This window comes from Brachyhypopomus gauderio, chromosome 5, assembly GCF_052324685.1.
Source record: "Brachyhypopomus gauderio isolate BG-103 chromosome 5, BGAUD_0.2, whole genome shotgun sequence".
NCBI classification, from domain to species: Eukaryota; Metazoa; Chordata; class Actinopteri; order Gymnotiformes; family Hypopomidae; genus Brachyhypopomus; species Brachyhypopomus gauderio.
In genome coordinates, this window is record NC_135215.1 from 34209441 (window position 1) to 34221104 (window position 11664).

The 11664-nt window shown below is 38.9% G+C and overlaps 1 protein-coding gene across 2 annotated transcripts in view; it reads right to left on the bottom strand.

The window, feature by feature from the left end:
• tafa5b (TAFA chemokine like family member 5b) overlaps positions 1 to 10303 on the bottom strand; it is a 28908-nt gene extending 18605 nt beyond the window's left edge. The window contains exon 1 of one of the 2 annotated variants that reach the window (XM_077007365.1): positions 9751 to 10303. In XM_077007365.1, the coding sequence (XP_076863480.1) occupies positions 9751 to 9865 (115 nt within the window). In that variant the 5' untranslated portion in view covers positions 9866 to 10303. Of the gene's footprint in view, positions 1 to 363; positions 1243 to 9750 lie in introns of those variants that run through there. The other variant, XM_077007366.1, reaches the window with a different exon arrangement.
• Between the last annotated feature and the right edge of the window lie 1361 nt (positions 10304 to 11664).

Consider the following 11664-nt stretch of genomic DNA (forward strand, 5'->3'; position numbering starts at 1 on the left):
GAGTGTCAATAAATGAAAAGGTATAATCAACAGAACCTTACATAAGGGGAACAGGGCTTGGGGCTGGGGGGTAAGTGTTGACACTGTAGTCACACTTCAGCCAGATTTGAGTGGCACTGCTCTGAATTATGATTCATGACATCCACAGCACACTGACTGGGGTGCTCTGCTATGATAAATGACTAGACGTCCATTACAAACTGAGATGACAGTTATTGCAGTGCTACTGTTAATGCAATTCATGTGATTTTTCTGAACCTTGGAAATCGTTTTCATTTTTTTAAGTGTACGCTCTAACTGATCACGTAGCTGTGATGCTTAATATACCAAAGCATGCAGCGTGTGTGTGGCGGTGTAATTTACCTTCTCCTAGGTAGTGTACTTGAAGGAAAACCACAATACAGAGGCCAGCTGCGGCCGCCGAAAGTGCCCACGCAACACGGACAAGTTGCATCTCTGGAGAATCGATGCGTCTTTAAAAGTACGAGCGCATCGTGCGTTATGATGACAGCTCCATTCTGATAGTGTGGCGTCGCACCGGAACCGTGTACAAATAAATGATGATCTGTGCTCAGAAACTTTCGTGTCTCTCTTTTTAGAAAATAAAAAATCAGTTTGCATAGGTTTTATGATTTTTTTAAAAGTTGAAGCTCTGCATAAACGCTACATCGTACAAAAATACTGAGAATTTGTCGTTTAGCGTAGGATACCCGTTTCTCCTCTAATTCCGGTAAACAAAAGAGACGAGAAAAAAACTTCCAGATATTGTCCATAAAGAAGCGCCACACTTTTTAACAATAGTCTACAGTCAAATGTCTTCGCTGTTTACACGAGAGCTCCGTCGGACTGTTTTAACCAACTCCGAAAAAAATCCCGTCAGTGCAGAATCTCCGCTTGTTCCGATTAGTCGGTCCATCAAACCTCGGTGGATAAACAAGTCCTCGGAATTATGTCTTTTTAATGGTCGGGAGACTTCAGGTGTGTCCAATATTACAGCACTATATGACAGTGCTTTTAAATATATGGTTGAATTATGCAAATCCTCAAATTCTTCAGATCGTATAGCTTATCCTTTGCCTCAGGTTGATCAAACGGTTTGGGCAACACCTCTTCTTGAAAAAAGCCGCAGGTTTAGAGTTTCGCATACTGCCCTTTAGGCGACGTCATCACTGTTTTAAACGTCGATCTACGGGATCCAAACGCGGAGGGATCAATTAACGCGTACGCGTAGGAGATCTGCTTTATGACGTCTTTCCTGTTACATTTACGCAAGTGGTGAGCTGTCCCCTGTATCCACAGTAAATTCTCTCTCTCTCTCTCTCTCTCTCTCTCTCTCTCTCTCTCTCTCTCTCTCTCTCTTTCTCTCTCTTTCTTTCTCTCTCTCTCTCTTTCTCTCTCTTTCTTTCTCTCTCCCTCTCTCTCTCTCTCTCTTTCTCTCCCTCTCTCTCTCTCTTAATTTTCTTTTTGCGACTAACGTAGCCTGTTTATTGGGTTTCACTTCGATCTCTTTCTAAAGATTGGACTTTCATATTAGACGAAAAGAAAGCATAATATTCAGTCACCGTGCTACAAGCGGCAATGAACAGCAGTCAAAAGCCCAGCCTATGCGTGCAAGTACGAGTGCTCGAAGTGGACCGGTACGCACGGTTACAGTACCGTTACTTTTTCTTGAGTCCGGGACTTATCCCAAGTTCACACAATATTCTTTTCTGTTCTCTTTATATCAAGTTACATTACCTGACACTCACCTGTCCTCTCTAAGTATAGTTGGCCTTTAAGACAAGTTAATGCTAGACAAGATAATGTTAGTCTACGCAATATTATTGCAAAATAACAATGTTAGCCTGGCTCCAAGAGGACACAGAACGTCAGACAATGAGTCAGACACATAGAGCTTCAGCCAGAACCACTACTAAATGCAGGTGCAGCAAGCTAAAGTTAGTGACACTCTGCAAACAGGAGCCTGTGGACATGGAAGTGACCATTACCGGAGCCCAATACAGATAACAATAACGTCCATACAGTTATGAATGGCCCGATTGTTGGCCATTATATTTTCTGCACACACACACACACACACACACACACACACAATAATTGACTTCCTGATACTGATACATGGCATCTTGTGAATTAGGTGAGTGCCAGCACTTTCCCCGCACTTCAATGTTAGCATTTAAAAAGTGCCAGACATCCATCTATTCAGACACTTCAAACACGTTAGTAAGTAAAAAGAGTCTACACGCTAGTGCTGGGATCATTCTTCAGCACCTACGGTCATGTAAAATGATGCCTCCCTTTACCTTCAGTTTCTGCCCATTCAGGCAATACACAGTTTATTTTAAAAGTAACTGAGTTGATAATATCTAAATTAATTGATAAAGTGGTTGTTGTGTTTTACGTCCCACCACTTCTGTGATGATAAAAAGTGGATGAGCAGTAGCGTGACCTGAGAGAAATTAACATGCCAGTACATTCATATGTGGTCATAAGCATTACTTACCACGGGGCAACTTGTTAATGAGCTATTACTTCAACACTGGCCCTTTTGTTTGAACAAGTATGTCCATCACAGCGTAAGCACCCTCTATCAACACCATATCCCTAAACTTTACATTTGAATCCAGTGTCCTGCTGTTCAAAGCACAATCACACAAAGTCACAATTTTTCATCTCACAAAAAGTGCATAGATAGAATCTACTCAAAAGTGCATAGATAGGATAGTTTGCTCATCCTGACTTATTTAGGACTACCACCAGTGCTGAGTTCCGTTATTTTATGAGAGGTCAACGATGGGGCTATGAAATGAAGTCTGGCACTCAGACCTATGCAATGTCTTCACCAAGCAGGAAAAATGTAAAATGCCAACTATTCATTAAGTGTTGCCTACTTCACAGTCAAAAGTCAAACCAAAAATTGCAATAGTCCAGTGGCTGCAATATCCAGTCTAACATCCCAGGTGTGTTAGAAACTGAAACAAGTCAAATGTGGTCTAGAATTGATCTCTTGCATCTGGTGTACCTTGGCCCTAGACCATATATAATTGCACAGATGTAGACAGTAATTATTCTGTGAATTAAAAAGTAATCTATTAATAAAAATATTTAATGATCAATAATATTTACTCAGTCTTAATCCACCTTGAACCAGAAGTGAAGTGCCTGATAGTCTGTATGGTTTTAATGTGAATTGAATCTGAAACTCAATTGAATGTATTATGAGATGAAGAAAAAAATTTCAACCAAATTAAACCCAAAAATTAAATCCAGGACCTGGTAAATGAAGTTTAGGTACTGCATCATAATAACAAAATTAATGCCCCAAACCACATCTATGAGCCCATTAATAAGTGTTGGGTGGAGTGTTGCTAATTATCAGTGGGCAGTGCCAGGGTGGAGAAAAAGCTGTTGTGACCCAATCCGGAGTGGAAGAGATGTTATGTATTCCTATCAATGAATGATTCAGCTCCGTACTTACACTGAACACTCACTTTCAGATGGCTTACTAGAATATTTACTTTAACTATGTTGTCTCAGAGCAGACACACAAATCACTGTGATTATAAAGATATTTCTAATCTTTATAACCAAATGCATACTGTCAGGGATCTGCATGTCAGAAAACATGGTGGTTTTCCAGGAATGGTGTTGCTCCACTGATAACTGTAAGGAGGCTTCATCCAGAGCCATTATATCAGCAATCATCTCCCAAGGCACATACCACTATGGATCCACCACAACGTTCACTGGCAACAGGCACTGTTGTGGGTTGAAAGCCAAATGTAGTAATGTCTGGATAGTAGACTGAAAGATGACTCAGATCCTATTCCTTTTCTCCTCTGCAAATATAGTCCATCTTTGTGAAGCCCATGGCATGTAGGCTGAGTCATAGGGGTGCATAGAAGAGTATCTACAATTTTTTTTGTCCTTATTATTGTGCGTTGACTTCCAACAAATTCAACCTATTTGCTAATGCAGTTGGTCAGTGTTTGGTGCTCATTTGCCTCATATTGCTTTGAAAACACAATAAAGCATGTTAATGTTTAGAACTGACACACTCTGCTAATTGGGGCACACGTATTCTTGCTATTGTGACTTAGTAATTTCAACACTGAACTCTCTCTTTATAGTGCTTCTGTGATTTTGCCTTTCCTCTGTATATGCTTCAAGTTCTGTGCTGCTAAACTTACAACTGGCCTTAGGGTGGTAAGATGTGTTAAACAAAAGGAACAGAAAATTGAAGAGATTATGGTGAAAGATGAACACTGATGACATGTTCAGCTGTCTTGGGGGGTTGGAAAGGATTTTCTCACAAAGGCATTCCTCATTTGCATTCAGTAGAGTCATCATTAGGTCTATGGTTTATGTGTGACCGACTAAGAACTGAGGTAAAGAACAAACATTTTCCAAATATAATTAATACTTAGGACAACAAAAATGTCAAGAAATAAATGAAGAAAAAATATAACTATTGATTTTACTTTAAACAATTAAATTGGCATTTTAAGTATGAATATTTATTTTTTTATGTTCTATAGAACACTACATGAACTAAAGTCCAGTCTATGTGGATATGACATTGATACTACTTTAGATTAAATGTTGTTTGAGTTAGAGATTCAATCACTTCTGAGAACTCCACAGGGGATAACTTTGTTTTCTTAGATTGGTACTGGCATTACCACCAGATTGAGAGAGAAGGTAAAGTACCCATGAAAGACTGGGCACTTTATGAATTTTACAGCCCTGGGGTCAGTTGGGAATACATTTTATTCTAAATTCAGCACAAATTTATACATGTTCACCACCATTGCTATGCACACCACACAAAGCCATTTCCAAGGCAAACCATAAAGCATCTGTTCCTGTGGAGATGGTATGAGTTTGTCTATATGTGTGCAAGTGTGCGTTTGTGTTTAGAATTCTCTACCCAAAATGCATTCAAAGCTGTCACACATTAAACTATAATGTAGTTATAGGTTCTCACAAACTAAAGTACAATAGATAGATAATTTGTACATATTTAGAAGTGATTTATCATTTACATTTATCTCCTTTCAGGGAGCTCCTGTAAGCTTCCTCATTTATGGTTCTCTCTTTTTTGTGTCACTGTTTCCATGATCATTTCCCAGAGTGAATGATGCTTCTCTTAAATATCAATTTTAGCATATTATAAATTTTAAATATGATCACGTCATCTGTATATCTGTACAGTAAACCCACAGGTAAATATATTGCTGAAGAATCAAACTGAGTTTCACCTGGTTAGAGTTCATTTGACTCTGGTGCATTCACTGTGTAGTTAGTACACACTTTAATATGACAATAAAACTATACAAGATCATATATAATTGCCTTCCTTCCTACGTTTGGCCTGGCCCCTCATCTAATATTGTGACAACTCTTTTTTTCAAGCTTAAACTTTTTTAATCACATTTGGTAATAGCATAGTCTCTGAGGTGGTTTTCATTTGAAAAGTACGTGTGCTTGAAATATTGGCATTTGAACATAGTGTATATTAAATCAAGTGACAACATGCAGGATAACAACACTGAATTAACATATTTCATATTTATAACAGTGCAGAGTTGTGGCAGTATTGTAAATGAATTCAACACTGGGGACAGAAAAATAACACAAGGTTTTGTATTCACATTACACTCTTACAACAGTAGCAGTTTATGATCATGTGAAATTTATCCCATCATCCTATTTCTTTTAGAAACTAATTCTACAAGCTTTTACAATATCATAGAATATTTAGTGTAGACCAAAACAAATGACTCATTTGACAAAAAATAACTGATTATCATCAGGTAAGTGATAATCTGTGGCAATACCCAGGAGAAGCATATAAACACATCTTCTTGAAAGTTCTATAATATAAAAACCATTGAAAAAAATATTTCAGCCACAAACACCAAGCCAAAACAGGTTTTTCCAACAAGCCAAAACAGATTTCTTTGCATTATTCAAAAGCTCTATTGGCTTGCACCCCTCATGGTTTCAAAATGAAGGTAATTTAGCCAGGCTTTTAGCAGGATGAGGAGAAACCTGCTAGGTGAATGTTAAGCAAAGGAAAACTACTGACTGGAATACAGCAGTTACACAAGGACAGTGCTACAGAGCTGAGAGGCCTGAATGACTGTGACAATGCTGCTTTTTATAAAGACATGTCTAGACAATGTACCAGCATACAACATTATATATATATAATGTTTCTTTAGCATACAACATTATATATATATATATATATATATATATATATATATATATATATATATATATATATATATATATATATATATATATATATATATATATATATATATATATTATCTCACATGGGCGATGGGCGGCAACACCTATTGTCTTTATTCACAGGCATGGACGAAATTTAGATTTCATAGGTGGGGGGGATACAAATGGCTTGAGAACTACTGAGGCGCGGGGTTTACCAAAACCGGCTTCTAAAAAAGTGCATGTCCCCCCCCCCCCCCCAAATTACGTCCGTGTTCACAGGTTAGTCTATTACTGTATTCATCTTTTATCTTTCCACACCCAGATCAGATTCTGGCCACAAATGACATATAAAAAAGTGAAATAGCAAAGAACAATATTTAGTCAGGCACTGAGACCTGTTTTAAACTTTTATTTGCCTGAATAACAATGTTCCACCTCAAAAAGTGTCTTCAGGGTTTCTTTTCCTCTGTACCTTTCGAATGAACTCTTGTAAGCTCTTCACGGTTCTCTTTCATATTGTACTGTTTCTCTTTCTTTGGGACACAGACCGTCTCTATGATATTATATTAAATTAAATGGTATTAAATAAAATAAATTATGCTTATTTTAAGTATTAATCTAGTAGAAATTCTGAAATAATTACTTTAGCTGTATGCAATAACATTACAGGAACATTTATTATAAGAGAATGAAATGAAGATTCACTTGCTAAGAGTGGATTAGTCTCTGGAGGCCTCACTGTGTAGATACATGGGTTTACTGTAACAGGACATTAAATGCTGGTCAAGCACTTCTATTGAAAATGTTCAGATTGTTGTAGATAGGTTTCAGATTGTTGTAGATTAGTTCCTCTTTAATTCCATCTGCTAGTCTCTATCCCATAATAATTTGTTTACTGCAATAAACTGTGGCTCAGTGGACCAAAAAACTGTGTCCTTCTGTGCATGTCTCTTTTCTCTTCTTCATCCTGCCTCTGCTTTCAAACATAAAAGCAAATGCAAACACCCTATATCTGTACTGCAGCGTTCAAGGACTTCTTTAAGGACATCTTTTTGTAGTTAACTTCTGTAACTAGAAAACTTCCTGAATATTTTTAAAAACCTTTACACCATTTTAAGAGTACACATGTGTACAAGACATCAGATTATTTGATATTTCATTTTAGGAAAACATTTGTTTTAGTTATATGTGTAAGGTTATTTGCATGGTACTGCTCATATAAAAAATAAGAGCCTATTCCAAACCATGATAAAAGCTTATACATTACAAACATTGCAAACAAGAAAGAATGTCTGTGCTTTAGCTCAGAGAAACATTTGATGCGGTCCAGGGGCTTAGAGAGTCCAAACAACCTGAAGTAACTAAGGAGGTTATTATCTCTCCCACAAACCAAAACGCAGAGCCTCACTCTGTGATCTTAACATTTTATCAAAGAACTATCTCTGGCTTTCCACCAGAAAACAAGCTCTTTTCAGCTCATATTGTAAGTGGGAATTCAAGTATTTAATCAAAACTTACTTTCATACAAAATGTCTGTGAAATGGGAACCTAATTAGTGCTTTGTGCATCCAATACACACAACCGGCTCCAGTAATCAGCACCTCATAGTCATCATCACAGACAACAAGTACATGATTCTCTCAGTGCTTTTCAATACTTTTGGGATCTACAGTCAAGAGTTCATACTGTGTACACTGTTAGCCACACCGATCAGCCGGCACATTTCTGCATGTTTTGCAGTGAGATTAGTTTGGGGAATATATCTTAGCCATGTTGTCTGATATGATTGAATTTCCTACTGACAAAAATCCATGTCTCTGTTTATTGAGTGATGATAGTTATTTCATTTTTACTCTAACTAAAAAAATATAAATCACCCCTGCTTGCTGGTCTTACATTGACCAAAGGGACAATTATGCATAACTGGTTCCCCTCAAGCAGACTATTGCAATGATAAATATAGCTAAATCAGCTACAGTTTTGGCCTGGGATGCAATCAATTTAGCTCTTAAAGATTGAATGCCAGTCCAAACACTCAGTCTATACCTTTTTCTCCTGTTTGACAGTGGTTGTGTTCATTGACTGAATTTCGATTGTGCTCATTCATGTTTGTACATATTGTACATAATGTTGAAAAGGAAATTTTATAGGTTTTCATACCTGTTAGAATTTATTTTAAGAAATGGTCACAAAAAAGGTTGTACTGTACATAATCCACTTCATATTGTTTTAATGATGGGTTGGAAATGCCACCAAACTAGAGAGCACCGTTCTATCATATAGCAGGGGTGATTCTAGGGGGAGGGGGTGTGTGCCCCTCTACTAAATAAGGAGTTTCCTTACTCTTGTGAACACACGGCCCCTCTAACATAGCCACACCCCCACACCCGTTTCAAATGGTCTACAACCACCGCTGAATGAAAAGCCAGACAGGACAGTAAAAAAATATGGAAGGACAATAATTGATTTGCTGTGTTGTACTCGTTATTGTGTTTTTGCTGTGGCGGTGTCTGCTGCAGAATCTCTTCTAGTGAACTCTAACATTTAAAGTGTGAATATCAGGGCGCTATTAATGAAGTGCTACTTTTGGTGAGTATTTGGTTCAACTGATGTGAAGTTCTGAGCTATACAGCATTTGGCAGGTTTGATCAATCACTACATAATGCATAAATAATCAGTAATTAATCAGAGACAAATAAAGTGTTGAATGCCCTGATGTTCATCACTGGCCCAGTGGACGTGCCCTGGGTGAAAGGATGAACTAAGGATGTACAATCAACACAACTCAGGAAAATGGAGCACTCTTGTCATGCGTCTCTCATGCCTCTGCCCTGACAAACCTGGGTTCATGAAGCACGTGGAGAATGGGGCCGTGTTCTTCATGGGTTCCTGTGGGGTCAGGAAGCCACGAAGCACATGGAATTCTAATGGACAGTGAAGTCTTCTTCAAGGGCCACACATTTAGCCATTTTAAGCATTATATCACATTATAGCATGTTAAGTATAATAACACAAATTAATAGAACTGGTTATTTAGCTGGATAGAAAGAAATACTCTACTTCAAGTAATTTCTATTGGGATGTGGGCTTCAGATAAGGCAGAATTAGTGTTTATCTGAACAATGAAGAGTATCACCTCCCTAAACGTCATGGTTAGGAGCAAACTATATGCTAATATACCAATACATTCACATTACATTAACGTGAGGAATTCTGGGAGCTGTGTTATAGGATCTGGATCAGGAGCTTATATGAAAGGTAGATGATGAAGAATACCACCCAGAGCTTTTTAGGTGTGTGTGTGTGTGTGTGTGTGTGTGTGTGTGTGTGTGTGTGTGTGTGTGTGTGTGTGTGTGTGTGTGTGTGTGTGTGTGTGAGATAGATGTTCAGCGTAAGTTGTAAGATAAAGGGAATTTAGCTTCTGCTGTTTGTCAGATATTACATATTAACAGGATCGTGGGCAAATATGAGCATGTGTACCGTGCACCGCCACCAGAAAGCACTCACCGCAGTGAAGGATCAGCAGTACCGTCAGTGCGACCGCAGCATAGGAAGTTAGGGGCATTCTCAGGCACGCGCTGGTATTCCTTCCTTCATTCCGCTTATTTAAAGACGAGGCCATCAAAGTCAGTCCGTTCTTTAAACAAGTTAACCGCTAAAAAAACTGATTACACAAAAGCAATTATCGCCGCCGTGAAACAACGTGGGGTTAAGGGAAGGACACAGAGGGCGTATGCGTTTAAGAACGCAAAGCTACTATGTAGACCGACGCTCTGATATTTCTGTACAGCTTACATGACAAGTGCTCACTGTTCAAAAATCCGATCCTCATATGAATTCATTATGTATATCGCAGTTAAGCTAGCCCTCGTCACTTATCAATCCAGTCGTAAAGCCGAATTTTGTCAGCGGAGAAAAGTGAGGGAGTGACAGCCCTCAGTCAGAGAGTTCAAAAGATGAAAGGAAGTATGCGATGAGTTTGGTAAGTACTGGAGATTCAGTGATGCGGTTCTGAAGCTATTCCTTCCCACGAGTACAGAACAGCGAGCTTAGAAGGGTAAACACTTCTTTACTTGAGGGGGTGCATCGAGTTGCCTGAATGCGTGTCATTACAGTCTCTCTCTCTTTCTCCCTCCCTCTCTCTCTCTCTGTCTCTCTCTCAATATTCAGAACCTAACCACTTGTGCATGCACGTATAGCAGTGGTCCTCTCTCTCTCTCTCTCTCTCTCTCTCTCTCTCTCTCTCTCTCTGACCTAAAAATGACCCCACAGTCCTATACACTGTTTGTGTGTGTGCTCATGTTTGAAACCCTTTTTCCCTGGTCTAACACGTCTGATTTCCCTCATGAAAGGCTTGATAATTACCTAATGAGCTCAATTAGAAGTGCAGGAGCAGCAAAGGGGTAAAGAGAGTATGCGTTTTCTCCAGTTTTGGGAAATGGATGTGCTGTAAAATCTGTAAAATCAGCTAAATAAAAATAATAATAAATAATCAGCACCCCATAGAGTGGACAGCAGCAGAATTTGGGGGGAATGTCACTTGTAAAGGATCAAGTGGGGGGGGGGGGGGGGGGGGGGGGGTGTCGGACCCAGGTTAAATTCATCTAGAACTTTGAAACCTTCACAATTCCCTCCTCTCCTGAGATTTGAACTCCTCCTTATTCTCTGTGACCCTGTCTCACCACCATGAGGACCAGATTAGTTTAGTCTTTCCTAAAGGGGTTCACCGCTGTGTGAGCTCCACCTGTGTGCGTGAAACAGAGCTCTGAAACGAGACCTCCCCAGAAGCTGACCTCCACCTTCAATGAATCTGAGCACCACTATTCAAGATACAGCCTTGAATGTGCCAGGCTGCCTCACAAATGTTGTTTTTGATGGTCACCTCATCACAAACCTGCACAGATTTCCGTGAGTAAAAGAAATGTTGTTGGATCCTGCATAAAGTGGTAAGAAACCTATACCCATTAATACTCTTTCACAGAAGTGGGGTCATGCTACATTAACAGGGTCAGGTGGAGTAACCAATGTCCTTGTCTTGTCTGCTGTGTGATGGTTGAAGCACTGAACTGTGTGACTGACATTTTATATTCAGCTTTTGCTTTAATGCCTGCCGTGACTTGAACTTGGAATGTACTACATAATCAAATTACCCATAGCACGTTGAACATTTCACGCAATGGCTTGGTGTTCATTATTGTGTAATGGGTTTTTTTTCTTATGCATAGAAACACTTAAATCTTCATTGACATACATAACAAAAGTTACCACGCTACACCTTTCCAGAATTAGGAAAGGTGATGTAATTGAAACATTAAGATTCTCTTTATGCACTGGTGAAAATGCACTGCATGCCAAAACTCTCAATTTCATGTAGAGAGAGAACAATCAGTCATCTGCCCAAAGCTTCAGAATGTGAGTGTT